Source organism: Anopheles gambiae, chromosome X (genome assembly GCF_943734735.2).
Source record: "Anopheles gambiae chromosome X, idAnoGambNW_F1_1, whole genome shotgun sequence".
Classification (NCBI taxonomy): Eukaryota; Metazoa; Arthropoda; class Insecta; order Diptera; family Culicidae; genus Anopheles; species Anopheles gambiae.
Window position 1 is genome coordinate 20,461,030 of NC_064600.1, and position 24,409 is coordinate 20,485,438.

The 24,409-nt window shown below is 41.1% G+C and overlaps 1 protein-coding gene and 1 long non-coding RNA gene across 12 annotated transcripts in view; one reads left to right on the forward strand and one right to left on the reverse strand.

Moving 5' to 3' along the window:
* LOC1270538 (armadillo segment polarity protein) overlaps positions 1-24,409 on the forward strand; it is a 58,569-nt gene that overhangs the window by 25,832 nt on the left and 8,328 nt on the right. For 6 of the 11 annotated variants that reach the window (XM_061643250.1, XM_061643255.1, XM_061643252.1 and 3 more), the window contains 4 exons: positions 16,839-18,469; positions 18,567-18,770; positions 19,204-19,476; positions 21,257-21,350. In XM_061643250.1, the coding sequence (XP_061499234.1) occupies positions 16,839-18,469; positions 18,567-18,770; positions 19,204-19,476; positions 21,257-21,350 (2,202 nt within the window). Of the gene's footprint in view, positions 1-16,838; positions 18,470-18,566; positions 18,771-19,203; positions 19,477-21,256; positions 21,351-23,533; positions 24,230-24,409 lie in introns of those variants that run through there. The other 5 variants (XR_009764702.1, XR_009764705.1, XM_061643285.1 and 2 more) reach the window with 5 other exon arrangements.
* LOC133391243 (uncharacterized) lies at positions 21,689-23,534 on the reverse strand. The gene is made up of 2 exons (XR_009764714.1): positions 22,527-23,534; positions 21,689-22,455 (listed from the first exon to the last, which is right to left on the reverse strand). It is a non-coding gene; the product is annotated as an uncharacterized LOC133391243 (long non-coding RNA).

Below are 24,409 nucleotides of genomic sequence, written 5' to 3' on the forward strand. Positions count from 1 at the left end.
GTGTAGCTAAAGTTATTTTACCCTACGCTTTGCTTGCTACTCCGGTTGCCTCCCTTTCTCTCCGGTCAGTCTATCGTTGTTTTCCATGGGGGAACCGCGGAAAGAAGGAACATGGCGCATGTATATTTGTCGTAACGAGTGTGAATTCAAGTAGCAGGCGCAGGGACTTTACTGTTTCTTTCCGTTTCATTACATATTCTTTTAAATGAAAATGACACTTTTTATTATAAGGTTGATACAAAAAAATCCAATGTATATATCCTGCAGCAAGCAGTACAAATGACAGCCACAAGCGTCTTGTCTGTTGGCCCAAGGAGGGGGTTTACTGGGTAAGAATCCCATGTCCCGTCAACACGGGACAACGGGAGGCTTTCGAAGATTCCCCCTCCTTGTAAAACAAAAGACATAGAACGGCGATCTATGACGGCGATCAAAAGACGGACTAGAACGGGCGATCGCTGGATGAGAATTGCCAATAACGATACCATCACATATGGTCAAACGGCCATCATTTGTCTGGAGAATATCGGTAACGGAAAGCCGGAAAGAGAACGAAGACAGGCTGGACGAAAGAAGGATCTTCCCATCTCAAAGCGCGGCTATAAATACAAACACGTTGCAGCGACAGTCGCTTATTGATTGTTCATCGCTTACTGGTCGTGCTTGCGTTGTTTCGGATTGTGTGGTGTTCGCCAGCCAGGATACAAAGGGAGAAAAACTTTGCGCCACGTGTCAGAACTTTTGCAATGGGTTGCGATCCTTTGAGATGGATATCAAATTAGTGACAATTTAGTACGCTAAGAGCTTCTATAAGCTTCTATAACGATACGTTTTTACGATCTGCGTGTGCGTTTAACTATGTAGTGGTAAATTTGTTTGGACCTTGGTGTGTATTTCAGGGAAAGTCATTTTTGTGCTCTCGTTCTGACAGTGTACTCTGACGTTTGAATTTAGGCATGAAAAAGTGGAATTTAAAATATGCAGGTATAATTCAGCGAGTGTCATCTCAACAAGTCAGCGCATGCAGCAGCATCTATCAAAATCAACTTCCATCCACCAATGCTAGCAACCTTTAACCAGCGCAAACCAACTGCCAACTGTCAATCATTCACTAATAAGTTCACCCTCACCACTCACTCAATAGTAGTGTAAGAAGAGTCGCCTAGTGGTGCAGGAGTCAGCTAGTTCACCATTGTTTGGATTTAAAAAAAAACTGTCAGTTAGATTTGCATCTGGTTTTTCAAGTGGAGATGAATACTCAACCAAGGCGGTTTTCAGAACGCAAATATCGTATCATATGCTCAAGGCATTTCTTGCGCGCAAATGTTGATTTGCTGACAATACTCATATGAACGGAACGATGGAGTATCTACAGTTCCTGGGAGAATGTAAGCGCGAATAAATACACCTTCTTCCAACCAATTTTTGTTTACTGTGTGGTCTGCTTTAGCAATAATGTTATAATTAGTGCATTCAGGGTTGCTGTGATCGTGCTGTTTCTTGATAGTAATCCTCTTCACTCCTCCGGAACTAACAAGTATCGCATCTAGCTGTTATGTCGGTATCTGATTTGCTAATCCTTCTTCACATCAACTGCGTTGCTGGAAATATATATAATTGTAACACTGATTGGTTACAGAAGTTTACGGTCCAAATGGTTCCAAAAGTTTGGACGAATGGAATGTAATGTACTAGGCTGTAGATTTCTATCTATAATTTTTGTTTAATTTGTTTGCGAGCTTCCCCTGCCGTTCGACAAAGCAAAGCGGTATTTGTTTGCAAAACGCCAAACAAATAAAAACAAGCGGCGATCGTTGTGATATCGAACAAAAGGACAACTAAGGTGAAGGAGGGAGGGGATTGTTCCTTGAGCATTGAAAGTGATTTCACAGGCAAACATAAACAAAAGCCATAAAACACAAGTCTTCTGTTGCACGCGTTATAAAAATCGATTCATTCGCTTCAATGCAACCGTCACATGTTTGTAAGCAAATTTGTACAATGACAAATAGAAGCTAGCTGATGCAAGCGTCGTGGTTGGCAGTAAGAATGAATGAAGCTTTTGCCGTCCTTTTTTCCTGATCCGTGCTTATAATTCCGCTGCGCGTGCTATCAACGATTTTGCTGTAGGTTTTACGCGTTTACTTGTTGATTGTGCACTTTAATGAAAGCAAAATTGATCATGATGTGAAGCAACTTAATTGTTGCTTGTGTAAAACGATCTTCCTGCACGGAACGTCGTCGTTCAATGTCCAATTTTTTTTTTTTTGCAAAACATAACATACACGTTGCTAGTTACTTAGAAGTAATATTTTATGTTTTGAAAATTCGTTAACTGATTAATACACCATTCTTCTAATTGGTAGGTCTATAAAGACCTATACAAGCTTTCGATACTTAATGAGAACCACGCTAGATAGTCAGTCAAAGATTTCTATGGAGAGCGGTTCATTCTAGACTTTAACCCAAGACGGGCTATCTATAAAATCGTGCGAGTTGACGACTTTATCACGGAACCGCCCTTACATAAATTTTCTGGGTTTCAGATTGATCTCATATTGATGTTTATTGTTGAATAGTTTATATTGTTAACATTAAATACTAAAAGGTCATCTAATGTAAGTAGGAATATAAAACTAAGGTGAATATCAAATATAAAATATAAATATAATAATAATATTAAAATCATCACTAGTAACACCATCTCGCTAAATTTTTTACCAGCAAAAGTCGTAAGCCGGGTCGAGAATCACAATTATTGAAAAACGTTGAAAACCATGAGAATAATGTTCATAGTGAGAAAACCGATAGTGGTGTGCACAAGGTCGACAACCTACTTACGTGCCACTAGCGTATATATACAGGGTTTACTCAAAACTGTGATCTTCATTTCTAATCCATAAAGTCCCAATTCCACATTGTTATATGTATGCCAAATGTACACAAAGTTACCAACGACAGATCATTCTAGTTTCAATTCACCAGTAGCACATTCACCAGTTTCAGCGTGAATCGCAGACCGGGTTGATAGTCAGTTCATTTTTAGCGTTTTCTTCACTACCGAAACGACATCTTCACTACCGAAATGTAAGAAAAATGTAGGAGGCACCGCTATGTAGTTTTGTAGCAGGTTTTGCTGAATTGTTTGCCCCTCGAATTTCTTTCAGTGGCATATTTTTCTTCCAACTTTTCAGAGCATATTTGATCGCAATCTTGAAGCTGGAAGACAAAAAGCCGTCGAACTTTCACATTGAACCATCGAACCAGACCTTAGGTCATGTGATGTGCACTTTTGGGAAGCCCAGCGGAAAGGATAAAAATAGAATGTGGGACGACTAGATGATCGAAAAACGCTGGAAACCATCTGTAATCTTTAATAAATGAGTAATGAAAATACTGTTCATAGAGAGAGGAGTAGGAAATGGTTTCACGCGCCACTTGTGTTATTGTTAAAATGTATTTCAACGGATTGAATTGGTTGCTTATGGTGTTGAGCTGTCTAGAAAAAAACCTGTAATATAATAGCTGGAACAATTACTTACTTACTTATCCGGCGCTACAAGGAGTGTCCGAAACCGCTCACGGTCTCGCGCCTTCGTCTGCCAGTCCGTTATCCTGGCCTTAATGGCGGACGCCTCCACGCCATCTTGCCACCTCAATTTGGGCCTACCACGCCTCCTCTGTCCTTGTGGACGGCCTAAAAAGACTTTACGGGCTGGGTCGTCCGTTTCCATGCGTATAACATGGCCAGCCCACCGGAGCCTGGCGAGCTTTATACGCTGTACGACAGTGAGGTCACCGTACATCTCGTATAGCTCGTCATTATAGCGGCTCCTCCATTGTCCTTCCACACATACGGGGCCAAATATCCTTCTGAGCATCTTCCTCTCGAACGCGGCTAAGAGGGTTTCGTCAGATTTGAACAGTGTCCATGTCTCAGAGGCGTATGTGAGTACTGGTACTATATAGGTACTATATAGTCCCAGCTTCGTCCGTCGCGACAGGTTCTTTGAAGTGAACTGCTTTTTCAGGTTGTAGAATGAACGGTTGGCAGCCAGCATCCTTGCGCGCAACTCAGCTGCAACAAGCTGGAACAATATGGTTGGCCAATTAACAACTCGACGGCTATTTCAACTCACAATTTTATCTCTCAACTCAATCTTATCATAAGCTCACAAATTTATCGATTAAAAAATAAATCTTATCTACGGGACAGACTACAACTTTTTACATTCCCTCGATCGTTAGGATTTTGATAGCCGTGTTTCGTTGGTTGGATGTTAAGAAAACGCTTTCAAGATCGCAAGCGAACGGTTGCAGGGAACGGTTTACACAAATCGAGTTTTGTCCTGGCCGAAACTGTTAACCGAGATAAAGATTTTTTTTTCTTTCTATAAGAAAGTTTCAACGAAACGTTTCTTAATCAAAACATAGGGCCGGTGGCATGTGGTCCTAGTGTCGTGCAGCATAGGAAAATAACATAGCATGAAAAGGTGAAACGATTCGCTGCGTGAAGAGTAGGTGTGTGACAAACTGTTACCATAGCAACTGGGTGGGTGAATTGTTGAAGAAGAGATGGTGTCCTGGATCCTGGTTCGGATGCGGGCGTATTGCGCGCTTTGAACATGAAATATTTGGAATCTCGTCGACCCGTGCCATTACGGAGAACAGTCTCGAAAAGCAACAGAGACACGGAATGAGGACAGACGTCCGAGTAGTGGAGAGGTTATACGAAGCAGAAAATAAGCAGGAACATGAAGGTTGATAAGGGCTGTAGGGCGCAGCACCGGGGCGGGTTTCAGATCGTCAACCGAGCAAAGATCAAAGGAAAACTGCTTTCCACCCTCGTTTCGTTTCTCTTCCATTAGGTGCGGGTAATGGGAGGAAGAAAACACACAACGAGAAAGAGTGTGAGTAAGCGCACCGTTGAGAAGGGTACGATTGTTTCTCCCATCCTTGGCAGGTCTTTTAGAGCTGCACGATGGCTGCACGAATAAACATTATTGCATGATGGACAACGTGTTAGTGCTGCCATTTCTATGGCAATAGCACGTTTTTGAATTGAAATTAAATTCATAGTGAGTTTGTATTTGAATTATAGCAAAAGCTTTAAAAATCTACCTTAATTAAAAAAGGGTATAAATTTGTTATTCGGAAGATGTTGTTGTACATCTTTCAACGCATCTACTGCACTTGAGCTCTGAACATTTAAAGCGAGTTTATATAAAATTTGCATAATAAAAGTTTAATTTGCATGACTTGGATACACACGATTTAATAGCAACACTCGCATGGGGAGTTTTTAGCTGTCGAATGTGCTCTACTGTACTTTGAACGAGGAGCATATACTTGATTCTCACCGCACAGTCGATTTTCCAAAAGGTACATAATTGGATAATTGCTGGATGGCCATAAAAAAAAAACTCTCACCCAATGCCATATGTGTGCAGTGATAATTAGAACGGTAGGGCGATAGCCCTTAATACTAAAAAATCCCGGAAGTGGTTGGTGCAATTGTTTGGCAAATTGTATAACACGACATCGTTGTATTTCAATTATCGCTTTGGTACAACTGTATTACTTCCCACAGTCACAGGGGGAGGTCAGTATCCTTGTCAGGCTTGCATAAATAGTGTGCTCTGAGAGACCAAAGGCCTGGGAGACAGACAACAAATCGACAGAGTTATGTCGTGTGTTTGGGGGCGCTTTATGACATCTATCTTTCCGACTGCTGAAATATTGATAAGAAGGAGAAACATCGATGGTGTATAATTTAGTGTCAAGCCAGATGCAATTTTCTTCCCCACAATCACCCACAACTTACATGACTTTCAATGACATAATCAATCAAATCGATATACTGCCTGTAACAGCGTTTGTGTCTCCAGTAAGTGATATTTCAATCTTGAACATTTATGTCAAACCTCAAAACTGGGCAGTACTCCCTTCATAATAAACAACCGATAAACTCGAAATTCATGTTGTTCTTATGTGAAAAAATAAAATTCTTTGAAGCTAGTGACAGGGAAGATAACTAGCTTAAAAATATGGGAACAACTTCGGAATATATCGAAGCGATGAATATTATTCATTTGACGCGCGCACCCAACTCGCTGAAAGCAATATGTTGATCGGCTTTCCTTTTATCCGCTCATCATTTTCCTCTCTCACAACCCATCCCATCACCGTGCGCTTTTCTCTGTTCAAACACACCAGCAGTTACAGCCAGGTTCTGGGTGGGTGATTGAAATGGTTCGCATGTTTTTGCCACGTGTACTCCCAAAAAGAACAGAAAAGGGAAAATCAAGAGGATGCCAGAGGGAGGACGACGGGATGTTGTCGAGCCACATCCAGTTGTCAGACTTTAAAGGACTGCGCTCACTAGGGTAAAGCGCGCGGGAAGTGATGAGATGGAAAATACGGGAAACCCTTAATTTGGAAGTGGGCGCGCGCGGATGCTGAACACACTCGAAACTTCAAAGAGAATCCCTAATCACGAAGATGTAGACAGCGCGGGGGTTTTGGCGGCCATTTTTGCGCGGGAAACAAATGAATTTTTGTGTGCTTGTTGTAGGGCGAATTGCGGAACCTTTCGAAATAAAGAGAAACAGAGAGAAAGATACAGATAAAAGACAGAGAGAGAAGAGAGAGAAGAGAGAGAAGAGAGAGAAGAGAGAGAAGAGAGAGAAGAGAGAGAAGAGAGAGAAGAGAGAGAAGAGAGAGAAGAGAGAGAAGAGAGAGAAGAGAGAGAAGAGAGAGAAGAGAGAGAAGAGAGAGAGAAGAGAGAGAAGAGAGAGAAGAGAGAGAAGAGAGAGAAGAGAGAGAAGAGAGAGAGAGAGAGAGAGAAGAGAGAGAAGAGAGAGAAGAGAGAGAAGAGAGAGAAGAGAGAGAAGAGAGAGAAGAGAGAGAAGAGAGAGAAGAGAGAGAAGAGAGAGAAGAGAGAGAAGAGAGAGAAGAGAGAGAAGAGAGAGAAGAGAGAGATGAGAGAGATGAGAGAGATGAGAGAGATGAGAGAGATGAGAGAGAAGAGAGAGATGACAGAGAAGAGAGAGAAAAGAGAGAAGAGAGAGAAGAGAGAGAAAAGAGAGAAAAGAGAGAAAAGAGAGAAGAGAGAGAAGAGAGAGAAGAGAGAGAAGAGAGAGAAGAGTTGCAGGCTATTAAGGATAAAGAGATTACCTGAATCGCTTGGAAATCGTTGTGTAGTTGCATTATAATATTCAATTCGACGATAAATAAGCGGTAGAACTGAGCTAAGATTTATAAGCAGATTATGAGCGGTGCTACCTTCTCTCTATAATCTACCTGCCCAGACAAAAAAACGTCCGAACGGTGCCTGCTTATGGTGTTGTATGGGTGTCTTGACCGCACGCCTCAAATGGAAAGTGCAAACACCACCATACCCAGTTTTATACCTCTTCAAACGTGTGCCGGTTTGAGTGGACGCTGGTAAACAGAACACCCCATCTTTCTCTCAAGCCGTTTCTTTGGGCAAACTACTTACAACATTATGCTCGTTTATTTGTTGACCGTTGTGTATCGCATAACTTCGGGCGACTGATAAGATGTTTTTTGTAATGACCTTCAAACACGATTAAATCGTTTGTTTGCTCTGCGTTGTAATTTAGAGAAGCTTTTTTGCTGGAGTTCTTTTATGGTGGACACTGTCTGGATGGATAACGCAACTTAAACTTCGTACATAGTTATTTTAGCAAGTTTTATGACTTTTAAAGATAAAGCTATCTATCACTTAAGTTTCCTAACAAAATGAGTTTTTTTATGCAGCACTGCTCGATAACGGCACGACAGGAATTTAAAACGAGTTCCACTTTGTACTCGTCTCGTACACGTGCATGTTTTTGTCTCCAAGGGATTTGCACACGTTTCCGCTGCCATCAAGCTATACGGGGCGTGTTATACACGGACACAAACGTCCCAAGCAGTGTGAGTTCTTTTGTAACTTGTTGTTGTCTCTGTGTTGTGTTGTGTTCTTAGGACACACTTACTCTCCGGCTTCTAAAATCGGCTTTATCAGACTCCGGTCGGTCGGTTTGGTGTTGCGCCGGTGGTTGCTCTTTGCCGGTTCTCTTTTTTCGCTGGCCAAAGTTTTCCTTTGATCTTTACAAACCTTCCTGCCAGCTATATAGCTTTTCATTTCCTCTATATCAACACGTCCATCATCCCCCTATTGCCGCGTCTACCTTCTGCCGTCTCTGCTGCTGTTAGCTTCTCATCCCCTGCGCCAATGAAGTGGAAAATCCGCATCGTTATCTGGGTGAGTGTCTGTGTTTGTACTGCCATTTGTTGTGGTAGTGGTTGTTATGAAGTGTACTGTTTTACCTACAACTGGCACAGCTGTAGGCGATAACTTGGCGTTAGTGTGAACTTTAAAATAGCCAAGAATAAGTTAAACCTGTGTTTCCGTCAAAACCAGGTACGAAATCCGGTTGAGTTTTGGCTTTCGTTGTGCTCGCTCAAAAAAGCATTTTATTAAGGCGCCATCTACAATTAAAACTGTCCGTCAACAAAGTATCTTCTGTTGCAGAACATTATTCTATTTGACATCTGGCTTTGTGTATGGAAAACCCCTGTTTTAATTTCGTGAAAAAAAATTGTCGCGTTTAATAAACAAGGACCCTCTCTCTCTCTCTTGTGTTGCTAATCGAACGCACAACAATTCCGTGATGCTTTTCACAAATCAACAGATAAGTTGATGGGAAGTAATTAATGCTAACTTTGCTTACCGTGAAAGTAGTCAAACAAAAAACCTTTGGTAATGACAGTGTTCTTTTCATGTTCCCTGTTTTAATTCTACAGATACTCGTGTCTTGAGACTAGTTCACGCGGCAGAGTCGTTTCGTGTCATAACTATGTAGTAATTGATATATTCTCATTACGGCTTCGTTGTCCATTATGTGACAATCATTATTCAAATCCGTTTAGTTTAATATTTAGTTTAACATGAAGAACGTGCAAATTTGCCTTATTTTTCCCTCGCATGTAGAAATCATATTAATGTAAGTACTATGTAAGAGCAGCCGGTCTCGTAGTACAGTCGTCAACTCGTACGACTTAACAACATGCCCGTCATGGGTGCAATCCCCAAATAGACCGCGCCGCCATACGTAGGACTGACTATCCTGCTATGGGGGGGAATCAATTAGTCACTGAAAGCCAAGCCCACAAGTGGGTACAGGCAGGCCTTGACCGACATCGTTTGTTGAGCCAAAGAAGAAGAAGACTATGTAAGAGCTTGCGTTGTTGGGCTTAAAAAAATTATAGTTATTGATTGTTCAGCGTTCTTTTTATTTAAAGATAATGTTTAATTACGATGCTCGGTAGCAGCATCTAGTGTTTTGTGTACATATTTTATAAATCACATCACGATCATTAAGCATATGAAAATTTAAAACGCTGTGAATAATGAATAAGCTTGAGTGTGGTTAAGTGTTCATTGTTTCTCGAGTCGGTGGTCGCACTTGAAGCTTTTAGTTTTTTGCTGTATGTTTTGTTGAATACGTACCAAGATACCATTCGAAAACACTTTGTTGCTTATGTAGTAAGATCCGCCTTATGAATTATCTAGCGAAAGAGGCAAATGAGACAATGCTCAAAGTCTCTGTAAAAAAACTTGGTTTGTTAAATGTCCTCCTTCAAATATGCTTTTGTTTCTTTCAAATATCTTAGCACACGTTTTAGATGTGTCTAGTAGTCATCAGTTGCATCACTCTGAAAGAGAGTAAGGTAATTAACTGATATTCTAATATCTGGACGAAACGTTATTATTGCGTGTTGGCTTCAAATTGGCTTGTAGGTGTGTTAACAATGGTTTGCAATCTGTCATACCATATTTGTTTAGCAGATCCGTCACGTACTTTAATTGAATTATTTTCAACGTCCTAATGAAGTCGCTTGTTTCTTTCATATCGTTTATTTAGATTTTTTTAAATTATTCGTTACAACTACCAGTTAAATTTCCTCCAAATATCTTAATGTCAAAACTTTATCATTGACTTACTCTATCCTTCGTAGCATTTCTATTTTGTCGTTTTCTTGGCTGAGTACTATCGTGGAATAACTGAATTTTTTGATGACTTCAAAAGTGCGTTGACCTACCGGTCAGACTGCATTGTTATTCCATTGTGCCTGTTATTTACTTAAACATGATTGGTCCTTATTGATGTTTGGTCCAAAATTCTTGGACAATTGAAAATTTTAACGTCTGTGGATTAGTGTGTATGCACCTACATGTCTTGAGTCGCCTAATTACCCTTTTTGGCCAAGTAGCTAGGTACGGCAATATTTTAGCTACTGCTCAGCTTTTCCGGGATGGAATCTGCTCATAATAGCGCGCCATATCGCTGTACTTAACAACGTGTACATTTTTATAGCTCCGCTCTCATGGAATATAATAGCACATTTGCAAACATTTGTTCTCTAGCTCTATGATCATTTTTTCAGCTTTGCGGAGGTATAAATATTTTACCTATTCCCAAGTGCTCCTTATTCGTTCCTAAGTGTTTTGAAAGGTTTTTTATTACGGTTGAAAAACTTTAATTTTCTGTTCAATTTCGCTTACACAACATAAAATGATTTAAAAAATAAGAAAAAAAACTATACCATTATATATGAAATTCGCAAAAATGCCTTCTGATACTCTTGCCTCAAATTTTGATATTCATATCCCCCTTTTTAAATCCAATTTGTTAATAGGTAGTGCGTTATCAACATCGTTATTATCTTATTTATCTGCAATCCACTTTTCTCTGTCGTGTGCTCGATAACTTGGTAGACTTCAGTTAGATAATTTGTGCTTTCATTTCGTTGATACAACGATTTGATGCTATAACTTAAGCCTTTATTATTACATTAAACAAGATACTTGCTGTACTCTTAAACATGTACTGCAACAGCGAAAGGAAAAAGCATTAAAAATTACTAGTAGTAGAATATTTAAGGATTATCGTCATGGTAGTGGGGTTCGAAATTGAAATTAGATTTGTAACATGCATCTAATGAAGGTTTAGAAGCTGAAACCTGCCCTTTAAACTACGTCAACGAGGTTGATGGTGATGATGGATGCGAGAACCTGGGACGAGCGGTTCTCGGATTCAAATTCGTCTACGAATAGATGCAAAACCCTTTGATCTCTTGCTTTCGACCCTTTTCGAATTCATCGCTAGCTGAATAGGCCGAGGTATTTAATTTTTCCCTTCCCAGTTCCCCGAAATGTATAAGCATTTTTGTTGTTTGTGGAAGTATTTGTATGTATGCGTTTGTATGGTTGTGTTTCGTTCCAATCCTTCTCTGTGCATTAATACTACTATCAACAATTGCTCAACCTATTTGCATTGGATGTACACTTCTATTTTCAGTTATTATTTTTAATGTATTGAAGTTGTTCTACATAGAAACACATAATTGTCGTCAATCTGGAGTATCCATTCTGTGTATGTGATAGTGCAGTCAAATCGTTTGATGTTGGATGATGTAGTCTTGGGTCTGTTTAGCGATGATGTAAGTACTGCTGATGGTACGTTGGCTGATAATGCCTGTAACAATGAGATGCTGTGTGTAGGTGTTTCAATTGTTATGTAAATTCGTGTCTCCATTTTCCCGTTGAGTTTTGCGTATTACAGCTGTGCTAGTACAACGTTATAAATGGTTCCTTTTTGTATACACAGCAAAATAAGACTGCTGAAAAAAATCTATTAAGAGTGATTGCTTCGTAAAAACAAGATATATACTTTTTCCCCTGGTTTCTTATTGTGCAAAAGGATTATGTTAGATACCTGTGTGCAGTTGTTAATTTAAAGTCCACATTGTTGTAAGCAACCACAATACAGGGTTTACCTAGCCAATCCGGCATCGTCAAAGCGTTATCGGGCGACGTAAACCCTCGATTGGGCACTGTCATTCCTAATCGGGCCTTGTGAAGTATGAATCGAGTATAGTACAGAATGAAAGCGGCCTACTGTTGAAGGTGTCGAATCGGTAGCTCCGGTGTGTTTGATCTATTAAGTTGTTTAAAAATATGTACTTTGCATGTTGTTTAACTTAGTGCTTATTATTTTAAAATGTTAATCTAAATGAATCACCAAACAAATTATATTATTTAAACAATATAAAACCGCCTTGCATTGTATGGGCTTTACTGAAAGATTTGTAATAAGGTGTTATGTGTAGATTAACTTAAATAGGCAATATTCTTACAGATTAGTTAAACCACAAGCAAAAAAGCTCTTTTACAGCTCCAAAACAAACAAAAAATCCGGAGCAAGCCGCTTTTATTGTTGACTATGCCCGATTCATACTTCACAAGGTCCGAACAGAAATGACAGTGCCCAATTGTGGGTTTGCGTCGCCAAAAAAAGTATTTACGGCAAACGATGACGCTTTAACGATTGGCCAGGTAAGCCCTGTAATCGTAATCGGCCCAGGTGTGGGCAGATGTATGAGATGAGAATAATAATTTCCCATTAAATAGTGTTATTTACAATCATGTGCCGATGTCGTGGTACAGTCGTCAACTCGTACAACTTAACAACATGGCCGTCATATGGTTCAAGATCCCAATGGACCATGCCTCCCTATGCTCATGCAGATTAAAAAAGCTGCTGTGCTCCCCACAACCAATGCCATTTTCACAGGCTCTATAATCCAAAAACAAACTCATGTGCGGTGGCTATAAGACCAGTGAACAAATTATTAGCGGTTCCATAGAGTTACAAAAATACCAATAACGCTCAAAAAAGCAACAGGCGCCAATAAACGGCCATTTCACCCTTAAAGAAAATGCAGAAAATGTTCATGCCACTTTTCGCGCGAAACGAACACAATTTCTCTCACATCATTAGTTCTTCACGATGCGAACGTTTTAGGCAGTCTATAACGAGGGTCGCGTCCACTTCACCCAAACCATGGCAAGAAATATTGTACACAAACTGACTCACAATAAAAGAGAAGAAAGATAAAGATAGACAGTGTGGGAGAAAGAGAGAGGAGGAAGGAGGGAGGAGTGAAAGATCCATCGATGTCGTATCTAACCACCATCATTTGTGGTTGATTTTGAAGATGTCTTAATGTCAGGGCCGCTTTACCGTTTTCATCTCGGGAACTGAGAACTTGAGTTCTGTCTCGGAGCGTGCTCTCTCTCTCTACGTCCTTCTTTTGATGCGCAAGGATGCAATAACGCCCCAGGGATATCATCATGTTGAAAGAGACAGTTTACTGTAGCATATCTTCTTGTCTTGCTTTCTTGGCTGCGTTTTAGCATCTCTAATCAACGAATGATCCGTTCCCTGTGCAATCCCTTACAAATAGTACTGATTATGTTTGCGTATAACAAATAGTACTAGTCTAAGACACAACGACCACAACAGAAGCACACCAACAAAATATATCTGTTGGTCAAGAAAGATGTGTGTGTAATTTCGTTGATTCAAGATAAGTGCTCATTATTTTCGTTAGATGTCTCGTGAAGGAACCCAACCGAAACGGAAGTTTTTGTTCAGGTCGGGTAATTTCGAATTTCCGTAACGCGTCTAAAGTGTCCTTGTTGGGGCAGGACCAGAAAAGAAGCAGTCTGCCCGGAAGCGCATCACCTTAGAATTACCCACCCCTACCCATTTCGGAAACTAACTACGATAAGATTTGTCATCTTAGTATACATGGTAAGGGGAAGTAGGAAGAAGAGCTCACCTGTTTTTTATGTTTGGGGGACTGGAAGCTGTTTGTTTGTGGGCGCCATTTGTGTCGTCGTGCCTTCACGTGCATAAGGGTACTCCGAACGGCTCGATCCACACGGTTATCGTAAATCCGGCTCAAAGGACCAACAACTGAAAAAATGGCTTTTCTCGCAGCTTAAGGGGCTATTTAAACGATTTTTTGTTTGTACATTGTCTTTTTCCATGTTGGATGTGGCTACCTAATCGTGGTTGTTTCCGCTTCGTTTCCTAATCCTGGTGCGGTGCCACATTTGGTTGTCCCAATTTAACCAAACTTAAAGAAATTTCGAAATTCAAACAAAATAAAAACAAAGTAAACATATTAGATAGACTGTTCCCTTCTTCTGTCTCTCCTTGTTAGCCCCGTTAGCTCAGTAATACAAGACTAGTACACCTTTACCTGTGCTGGAAACATTGTTCTGTGAGCAAATTTCTATTTATTTTATATTTGTTTGTTTTGTTATCTCCACCTAGAAACGAAAGAGAGATTGCTGATGAAAATCAGATAATGAGCCTAGAAATGATGGGGTTTAATGTGGATAATTCGCGATTGCATTATCCTTTAAGGCTTCTTGGGATTGCAATTGGGTTGCATGGGTCGGCAAACTTCTCTACTAAATGGGAAATTGAAGGAAATTTAAATGCTTCGGGCCAGTTCTATGACATACGCTTGAAATCTCTTATATATGTTAGGCCCCAAATACACGAAGCGCTTTTCCGCGTCGGTAGAAACGTAGAAATGCTCACGGTGATGGGTATCTCTGCGGAGCTGTTATACGCGTTTCCGCACCCATAACGTAACAGAGCATAAGATAACAGAGTACATAAATTGTTATGCCGTATCCAGCACGCTGCACTTAATTACGTTATTTTACCTTCTTTACCTATTTTACCTTTTTTATTTTCCTATGGTGATGGTACAATTGTTATCTCGCACGTCTTAAAAACATCCCCATTATTTGTTCAAACCCCATATGTAGAAATTATCTGGAGAATTTGCCAGAGTGCTAATCAAAATTCAAGAAATGTCTAATGTTAACCTATCGTGTTCTAGATTTCATATCTACTCCCAAAAAACATAACCCGAACACGAATAATTTCGGTCGTTATGCGAAATTTGACTCGTTAAAAGGGGTATTTGTTTCTTTTTCGTTATGTGAAAAACTATTATTAATCGTTATAAGGGGTACTCGTTATAAGGGTTTTGTATAGGTGGGCATGGCCGGGTAGGTTGTTACGTTAATAATAATAATAATATTAACAACAACAATAATAATAACAAGAATAACAATCATTTTTTTAGTCCAAACGATTCAGCGCCAAATATTCACACAAAATCGGTGTGGAGCTGATATGTTGGGGATTTAATTGTTTTCTTCTAGCCTGGTCCAGTATACAGTGATCATTTGCCCGCATAAAAGAATTGATTGTTAGGTTTTGCTTAAAACTATAATAAGTTATTCAATTTGATAGAACAAACTAAGACAAACTCAAATGTTACGACTATATCTGTCTGTCTGTAAGTCTGAAAACGTCAGATTTATTGACGGCCATTGTTAATAATTGAAAAATAAAGAGATAAAAATGGGTTATTTGTCAATCAAATATAAAGTGTTGTAGATTCGTCGTTTCTAATCTGATTTTGATGAATAAGTTTTGGATATATAATGTAACAAAATTTGTAAAATTTGGTTATTAGTGGGTGTCACTTGTAGTAACATATTTCAGGAGGGGTTCTTCCAACGTTAAAGTTTGTTGCACTAGGGCGGGTGGGTGATCACTCTGGCCAATGCATGCATCTTCTGGTATCCCGTAGAGCAGCAACCTGATTCCTTTGCTGTTTCTTCTTTTCATCAATGACGCGACGATGATCCATCCGGCTGATAATCATCTACTGTACGCGGATGACGCGAACAATTTTCGTGTTATTCGGGGACCAGAAGACCACGCCCAAATGTAAACTTTCTTGCATGATTTCCAGTGTTGGTGCAACCGCAATGCTTTATCTCTTTGCATAGCTAAATGTAAAATTATGACTTTCAGCCGTTCTCGGTATGCGTCATTTTATGATTATGCGCTTGATGGACAGTCCTTGGTGCGAAAACAATGCGTTAAGGATCTAGGAGTATTGCTTGATACGAAACTATCATTTAAGGATCACCTGGATCACGTAATAGCCAGCAGGAGTAGAGTGCTAGGACTAGTTATCTATATGACTCGCAAGCATGTAGCACGTTTGGAATCAATCCAGCGCAAAATTACGCAGACTAGATGTTTGCTACCCGGGTTACCCCGGGTTAGGCGAGCGAATACCGAAAGCCAAGCTGTCGTTCATCGCGGGATTTCTCGACGGCCCTATTGACTCTCTGTCACTACTGGCCATCAACCTGTACGTTCGTGCCAGGCCGCTTCGGACTCGGGCTATGTTGGCTCTCGATGATCGTAGAACACAATTTGGCTCCTCTGACCCGTTCCTACTCATGTGCCGCGCTTTCAACGCTGCCAGCGACGCTTTTGGTTTTTGCTGACTGAGTTTAATGATCGTGTTTCTGTTCAACTGATAATTTCGGTCCCATAGTGTGTATTTTTATGTTCGAAATTAATTCATCCATTGTAAAATATTGTTAAAATGGTTCGAGAGGGCATTACTGTTCATCGATTGATAAATAAAGATAAACATAAACATGTGGGACTGTTTTTTGATTGTGCAATTAGGTCCCAGGGCTATTGTTATTGTGTCTACTGTTGTAGTTCGATGCTGGTTGTAGTTGAGTGGTCTCTGGTCAGTTGCTCCATCTCAATGGCATTTTGTGGGGTGATCAGTGTTCCATAGTGGTGCGGGTCCTGGTGGATTTGATAGGCGCATATAGCTACCGCTATTTCAATGCGGTCTATGGTGTTTCGTCCAGCGCACTATACAATTAGAAGTGTAAACAAGTTTCACGTAAGGCAAGTAATAGCGAGGAGGAAAAAGGGATTAGGGAGGTGAAGAGAGACAGGAACAGTAAGGACACCTCGGCTATCTCGTCCTAATAATATCAATGTATCCCCGTGCAAATTTACTGAATGTCAAATTTACAAATTTTGGTTCTGGTCTTGTTTTTTTTCTTGCAGTGTCTCATAACCCGTACAATTCGTCGGACATGCCGATGCCCTCAGCAAAGGAGCAAACACTGATGTGGCAGCAAAACTCGTACCTCGGCGACTCCGGCATCCATTCTGGTGCCGTTACCCAGGTGCCGTCGCTTAGCGGTAAGGATGACGACATGGAGGACGATCCGCTGATGTTCGACATGGACCAGGGTTTCTCGCAGAATTTTACGCAGGACCAGGTCGATGATATGAATCAGCAACTGAGTCAGACGCGCTCACAGCGCGTCCGAGCTGCGATGTTCCCGGAGACACTCGAGGAAGGCATCGAGATTCCGTCGACACAGTTCGACCCGCAGCAGCCCACCGCGGTGCAGCGGCTGGCCGAACCGTCCCAGATGCTGAAGCACGCGGTCGTCAACCTGATTAACTATCAGGACGATGCGGATCTGGCGACCAGAGCCATCCCCGAACTGATCAAGCTGCTGAACGACGAGGACCAGGTGGTGGTTTCGCAGGCCGCCATGATGGTGCACCAACTGTCCAAAAAGGAAGCGTCCCGGCATGCGATAATGAACAGTCCGCAGATGGTGGCCGCTCTCGTCCGCGCGCTCTCCAACTCGAACGATCTCGAGACAACCAAAGGTGCGGTCGGCACACTGCACAACTTGTCGCACCATCGCCAGGGTCTGCTCGCGATCTTCAAGTCGGGTGGAATACCGGCACTGGTAAAGCTGTTGTCTTCGCCGGTCGAGTCGGTGTTGTTCTACGCAATCACCACGCTGCACAACCTGCTGCTGCACCAGGATGGCAGCAAGATGGCGGTCCGTCTGGCTGGCGGACTGCAGAAGATGGTTGCCCTGCTCCAGCGCAACAACGTCAAGTTTCTTGCCATCGTGACGGACTGTCTACAGATTCTGGCATACGGCAACCAAGAGAGCAAGCTGATCATACTCGCGTCGACAGGTCCGAGCGAATTGGTACGCATCATGCGCTCGTACGACTACGAGAAGCTGCTGTGGACGACGTCCCGCGTTCTGAAGGTGTTGTCGGTATGCTCGAGCAACAAACCGGCCATCGTGGAGGCAGGCGGCATGCAGGCACTCGCAATGCACCTGGGCAATCCGTCCCAGCGCCTGGTCCAAAACTGTCTCTGGACGCTGCGCAATCTATCCGACGCGGCCACTAAGGTCGACGGACTGGAGACGCTGCTGTCAGGGTTGGTGACTGTCCTCGGTTCGTCCGACGTCAACGTGGTCACCTGTGCCGCCGGTATCCTGTCGAACCTGACGTGTAACAATCAACGCAACAAGGTAACCGTTTGCCAGGTGGGCGGTGTCGAGGCACTCGTCGGCACGATCATCAACGCCGGCGACCGGGAAGAAATTACCGAGCCGGCCGTGTGTGCTCTGCGCCACTTGACTTCGCGTCATCCGGAGTCCGAGTCGGCACAGAACGTTGTACGCAACGGCTACGGGCTGCCGGTGATCGTAAAGCTGCTCAATCCCCCGTCCCGCTGGCCGCTCATTAAGGCGGTCATCGGGCTGATCCGCAATCTAGCCCTTTGTCCGGCAAATGCGGCACCATTGCGCGAACACGGAGCGATTCATCTGCTGGTGCGGCTGCTCTTCAAGGCGTTCCAAGATACGCAACGGGTAAGAGAGAGATAGAGATGTAGAGAGGCAAAATTGTATCATTGAAAACATTATTGTTAGCATTATTGTTCATCTTGTTTCACATCTTTTGTTCCAGCAACGCTCATCGGTTGCTTCGAATGGATCGCAGCCGCCGGGCGCGTACGCCGACGGTGTCCGCATGGAGGAGATCGTCGAGGGTACGGTCGGTGCACTTCACATTCTCGCCAAGGAGGAGTATAACCGACAGGTCATCCGCTCGCAGAACGTTATTCCGATCTTCGTCCAGTTGCTGTTCTACAACGACATCGAAAACATTCAGGTTCGTGTCTTGATAATTTCCTTGCCTTCTTCTAACTCCCCGCCATGAGCGAGACAGCAGGCGGCTTTGGAATGAATGCTATCAAGTGAAAGGGACGATTAGTGTGCTGTACAGTGGTGTAGAAGAAAATGAAAGGCATCATTCCTCATCTGATTGTGCAGACTGGCTGTGATTCTGCGCAGAAGCAAAATTTTTGAGTTTCCCCTCCATAAGCGTAAAAAAAATCACTAAAAGGCGTGGCTTTAGGATGGTATCCCCACGAACTACATCTTAGAGCTCTAAAGGATACTCCACCGCTCAGAAGATACAATATTTTGTATTTCTTCGTTTTTCCCGACATTATCTCGGTCCAGAATTTCTGATGTTCCTGTATGCTGAAACATTCCTAACTGCATTGTTTTCTGATATTATTCTTTTTAAAAAATAATTTTAGCGTGTGGCCGCTGGTGTACTTTGCGAGCTGGCTGTCGACAAGGAGGTGGCCGAAATGATCGAGGCTGAGGGAGCTACTGCACCGCTTACCGAGTTGCTCAACTCGGCAAATGAAGGTGTCGCCACATACGCCGCAGCCGTACTGTTCAAGATGAGCGAGGACAAGTCGATGGATTACAAGAAGCGCTTCTCCAGCGAGCTGACCACCTTGCCCGTGTTTCGCGACGACAGCATGTGGAACAACGGCGAACTCGGTATTGGACCGGACCTGCAGGTCAGTAGTTTGGGAGCACCCTGGTGTGGGAAGAGCGTTATGTGGGACGTGGATTCGTTCGTTTGCAAATGCGACTTTTTTCCTTTTTCGCAACGTTTTTCCGTGTTTGTATGTGTCTCTATCTTACAATGTTACTGATTAATAACACATATATGCTGTGAGGGGTAGGAAAGGGATTTAGCGAGATACTCCGATCGCTCATTTTACTCGTATTTACTTTACCCATTTCATTACGACCAACTGCTTTGAACGTATATATGTGTGAGTAAGTCTTTGTTTCTCTCCTGGAAAGTTTATTCTCCTTACCTGACAGGTTTATAATAATAGTTTTTCATCGTATTATTGTACGAAATGTTCGAAAATGTTAGACTATTCTGTATGTCCCTCAACAACACAGAGGTTCCGCGACAAATATGCAAATGCACCTGCGGAACAACTTTAAGGTAACGCATAAGCAAAACGCATTGATACCAGGGCTATGGGTGTGCCAAACATAGTCATATTAGTTTCTAATCTCAAAACTTCGACACTCCGGCTCAAAGATACATTTTTGTTTTTAGTTTTCATTCCCGTTGACTATCTGGAGTTTTAAAACATTAAAACGATTTGAATTGATTATGATTGTTATAAAAGGAAAAAAGCATGCGCAATCCAACGATTTTCGAGAGGCATTTATTGTTTAAATTTAATTTGAACATTGTTTTCTCCTCCGCCTCCGTTTCGTCCGTTTTTTCCTTGTTATTCTATACATATTTAAAACACTTTTTCTGTACTATAACTGCCTCTCGAAAGTCCGTTAACATATTATATGATTCGATCCAAAATTACATAACTCCGTCTTCTCTTTCGGATAGTTTGAGTCTAAAGCAATTTTTATCAATATCCGTTATTTCTCTTTTTCTCTTTTCCTTTCCACTGGTTTTCTCCTTTCTTGTCTTTTTTCTCTCTTTTTCTCTTTTTTTCTCTCTCTCTGTCTCTCTCTCACACACACATGCGCTCTCTCTCTCTTTCTCTCTCTCTCTCTCTCTCTCTCTCTCTCTCTCTCTCTCTCTCTCTGTCTCTCTCATTCTTATTCACTATTATCCCCTTTTTCTATTTATTTTTGTTTTTTTATTTTTACGTATTATGTTTTTTGTGTGTTCTGGTCGATGGTTTAATATAAATATCTTCTGTTATTCATCTTTTAACAATTTATTTTGTTCATTTTTGTGTTTTTTACTTTTATTTCATGTACTTCTTCCTACTGCTCGGACTTTGTCGGGAATTTTTTACTGTGCCTGGAACATTTACTCACCTTCATACGCGTGCACACTCAATTCTATTTTTACATCATCATAATTATATCTTCATTTTACAAAACAATAATTAAAACGTCCTGAAAACGACATTTCCGGCTAATCGTGGATTGGATTGCGTTACGGCGAACCAACACCGGAAAACACATGTGCCCCCTCACAAACACACTCGCACTCTTGGCTGATTGGCTGCTGCTGTTATGCAAACCCGAAAACCTCGTCCTGGCTCTCAACAACATTGGCGCAATCTACAAAATCATCATCCGCACTGCTAATGTGCCCAAACCGTCCATCCCGATACATATTTATGCACATTTCACGCACATCATAACCGTATTTTATCACATTGATCCGATGTCCGTGTATGCGTTGGTATGTACACTACTCTGGTGTTGTTGTATCCGCCATATGCAAAATTCACAAATCTCTCGTCATGCGGATTTGGTGGAATGGTAACTACGGTAATTGCCGGTTTACTGTCGTAGGACATCCTGTCCCCCGAGCAGGCATACGAAGGTCTATACGGACAAGGGCCGGCGAGCGTACACAGCTCGCACGGTGGCCGTGCGTTCCAGCAAGGTACGTAGTACATAATCCACATTTAACTATCTTGGTTCATTTAGCTATAGCATTTAAGTCAATCACAGAGCAGCAGCTTACCACTCATTTACTAATCAGTTACTTTGTGGTCCAAAACGGCAAAAACTTACAATAATCGACCACTAGTAATAGGTACATCCTCGCTGGCTTGGTTGTTGGGGGAGGTGAACTAATACTAATTTACTATGAGCTATTTTGTATACTAATTAATCTTAAAATATTGCCAAGAAGTGTGCTTGGTTGCTTGGTTTAACTGAATGTAATGTAACATAATCTTTACCTCTTTTCACTGTGCTGTGCCGTCTACATTGTTTACATTTTTATTCAGTGTGAAGATAACACGTATTTTTATTCGTGTCGCTACTCTACACTACCTCAATGTATGTACAAAATTGCTATAGTACCCTAAAGTATTTTATATCTCTTAAGGACTTGCAAAATTAAATGGTTTATCCAGTGATTTAAGGCTGTTTTACATCTTCACATCTTACATCTGAATATATATTGTTTATGAAATTTTAAGAAGTGAAATGCTTGGTTAATTTACTTAAAAAGTAAGTAAATTACTATCGATTAACGTTTGCATTTAAAAAAAAGTACAAAAATTGTCGATTTTTCATGGATTTATCTTCACCCGTTCTGACGGAATGTTATTTGCACTTTCAATAATAGTCAACAGCCACAATTTGAAATATATTTTTGCCAAATTCTAACCGTGATGTACAAAAAATTGAAGCAACATCGTTTTGAACCTTACGCGATAAAAGAACACCTTGCACGACAAGAATCTCCATAGGAAGCTGAAGATGAATTTCTAGAGTTAATAACTACATTGCTGCGTTCGCTTGGCCGGGAGGTCAATGCAACATACCAAATAATGAATCGCGTCCACTGTTTTCGCAGCGGCAAGCAATGACGACGCAATTAAAAGTGAGCATTTTAGGAGATGGGGCGGCTAAGTCTAGAGGTGACGCCCACGCCCTAGTCAGCAAACTGTTTCAACATCCCTCAGCAGTGTCCCATCGAGAATTTCTGGATCAACATCGTTTGCAAAAGATATATTCCAACAATTTTGTAGCGAAAGCTGAAGAGAAATTGATAAAAAAAAACTAAGTTAGAAGTGAAAAACATGCCTATACGCATGTTTTCGCTCACCATGGCGATAATTCCGGATAAATAACGGCAGCTAGCAAGCTCGTAGATTTGTTTTTTCAAGTAAGCTTAAATTATTAACTTTCAAGGGAAGTTTATTAAAAGCAATTATATGTCTTAATTTTTTTTCTTTAACCATAAAACATACATTTTTTCTATGCACTCGTTAGTGATCTGAAAAGGTATTACTTTCAAATGTCTAATGTCATCTAAGTTAAAAGTTAACTCCATTATATTTATTGTTGCAAAGTTAGCAAAATAATGATTCTGTATATCTAACCTGTTGGCCACTAAGCGAGGAAATACTCAGGGCACCACAAGGGGCGAATTAAGCACTACGCAAACTAGGCGAAAAAGCTTGGGCCCCGAGAAAAGGAACCTACCTTTTGCTCACAAATAATAATTTGAGTTTGCTACACAATCCTCAGGTTGTGGATCCCTTATACCAGGGGTCTCCAAACTACGGCCCGCGGGCCGCATGCGGCCCTCAAGTGCTTAAAATGCGGCCCCGATGACTTTGCCAGATTTAGAATAAATATTAGGTTATTTTGACTTTTTCAAAAGAAATTGTATTTTTTTTACATTTCTTAGACAAAAATCAAGCTTTAGTAACACGAATCTGTTCAAGTATCGTTAGTATTTTGTTATAAAAATGAGATTTAAACGTTCACTCATCAATTATAGGTAACATCAAATGGCACTCAACATGTTGATTTTTGAAGCAATGCGGCCCGCGGGCTGAAAAGTTTGGAGGCCCCTGCCTTATACAAACCTTCAACCCAACACTTCAGTAAGGAACTACATTTGTGTGTCCGTTAAGGTCTTCCACTCGTCTTAATCAGCGGTTGGGGGCGCTACCGACGTCTGTCTTTTATCGCTACCACACATTCTGCGCACTAGATACGCTCGTTAGCGCTAGCTCTCCCACTGTTTCGTGTCGAACTGTCCATTGCTCATGCACTTTTCTATGTGAGTTATCTTGTATCTCTCTCTTTTTTAATCTATTCCAGCTAAACCAGCCTAACATATATCATCACTAAAAAGAGCCTCCTAGTAGACAGCGATCGAAAATTCACAAATATACGAAATCTAATGAAAGCGTAAACAAAAACTCATACCCTTGCGTGTAATCAACCAAATAGAGCACTATTGAAACACTCTTTTACAGACCCCAACTTTCCCGTCCGTCGCTTGTTCGATTTTATGGCAGATTGTGAGTTGTTGTCTAAAACAGTTAAGAAAAAATCAGCAATAAGTTCTAGTCACGTTATAAGTTCTTACCCCCAGTTTGGTGTCCTTTCTATTTTGTACCTTCCATTCCTTGTCGAGATAATTATGATCTTGCACATTTTTGCATTGTTCCAGCAACCAAAAAAGCCTTCAGTGGATAAGTTTTGTGTGTGGTGCGTTCTATAAAGAAAATAACAACTACTAACAACAAGGAAGATAAGCAACATCGCAAAACAAATTAACTAGATTATTTGTAATTTGTGTAAGAGTTCGCTTTAAATTTGGGTTTTTTATGTGTTTAATGTGCGTAGTATTGAAGTTAGCTTTGCTTTAACAGTTTAGGCTACTCCAACTAATAGTGAAGAGAAAATGAAAAAGAAAACTCTTTTAGATGTAAATCTTACAACACAGGTATTGTATCGCAATACAAAAAACTGTCTTCTTCGGATACAGTAGCAATACAAAACGATGAAGAGTTCCTTTTGTCTATTAAGCTACTATATTTTATAGACAAAGACGTGTGTATGGATGTATGGTCATATTTCATCTTACGATTGATTAACAGCAGCCTGCATAATGTTTAGAGCAGCAGCTAGACACAAAACGAAGAAGAAATGAAGTAATTACTTAAGGTAATTACTATCAGAGATCAGAAA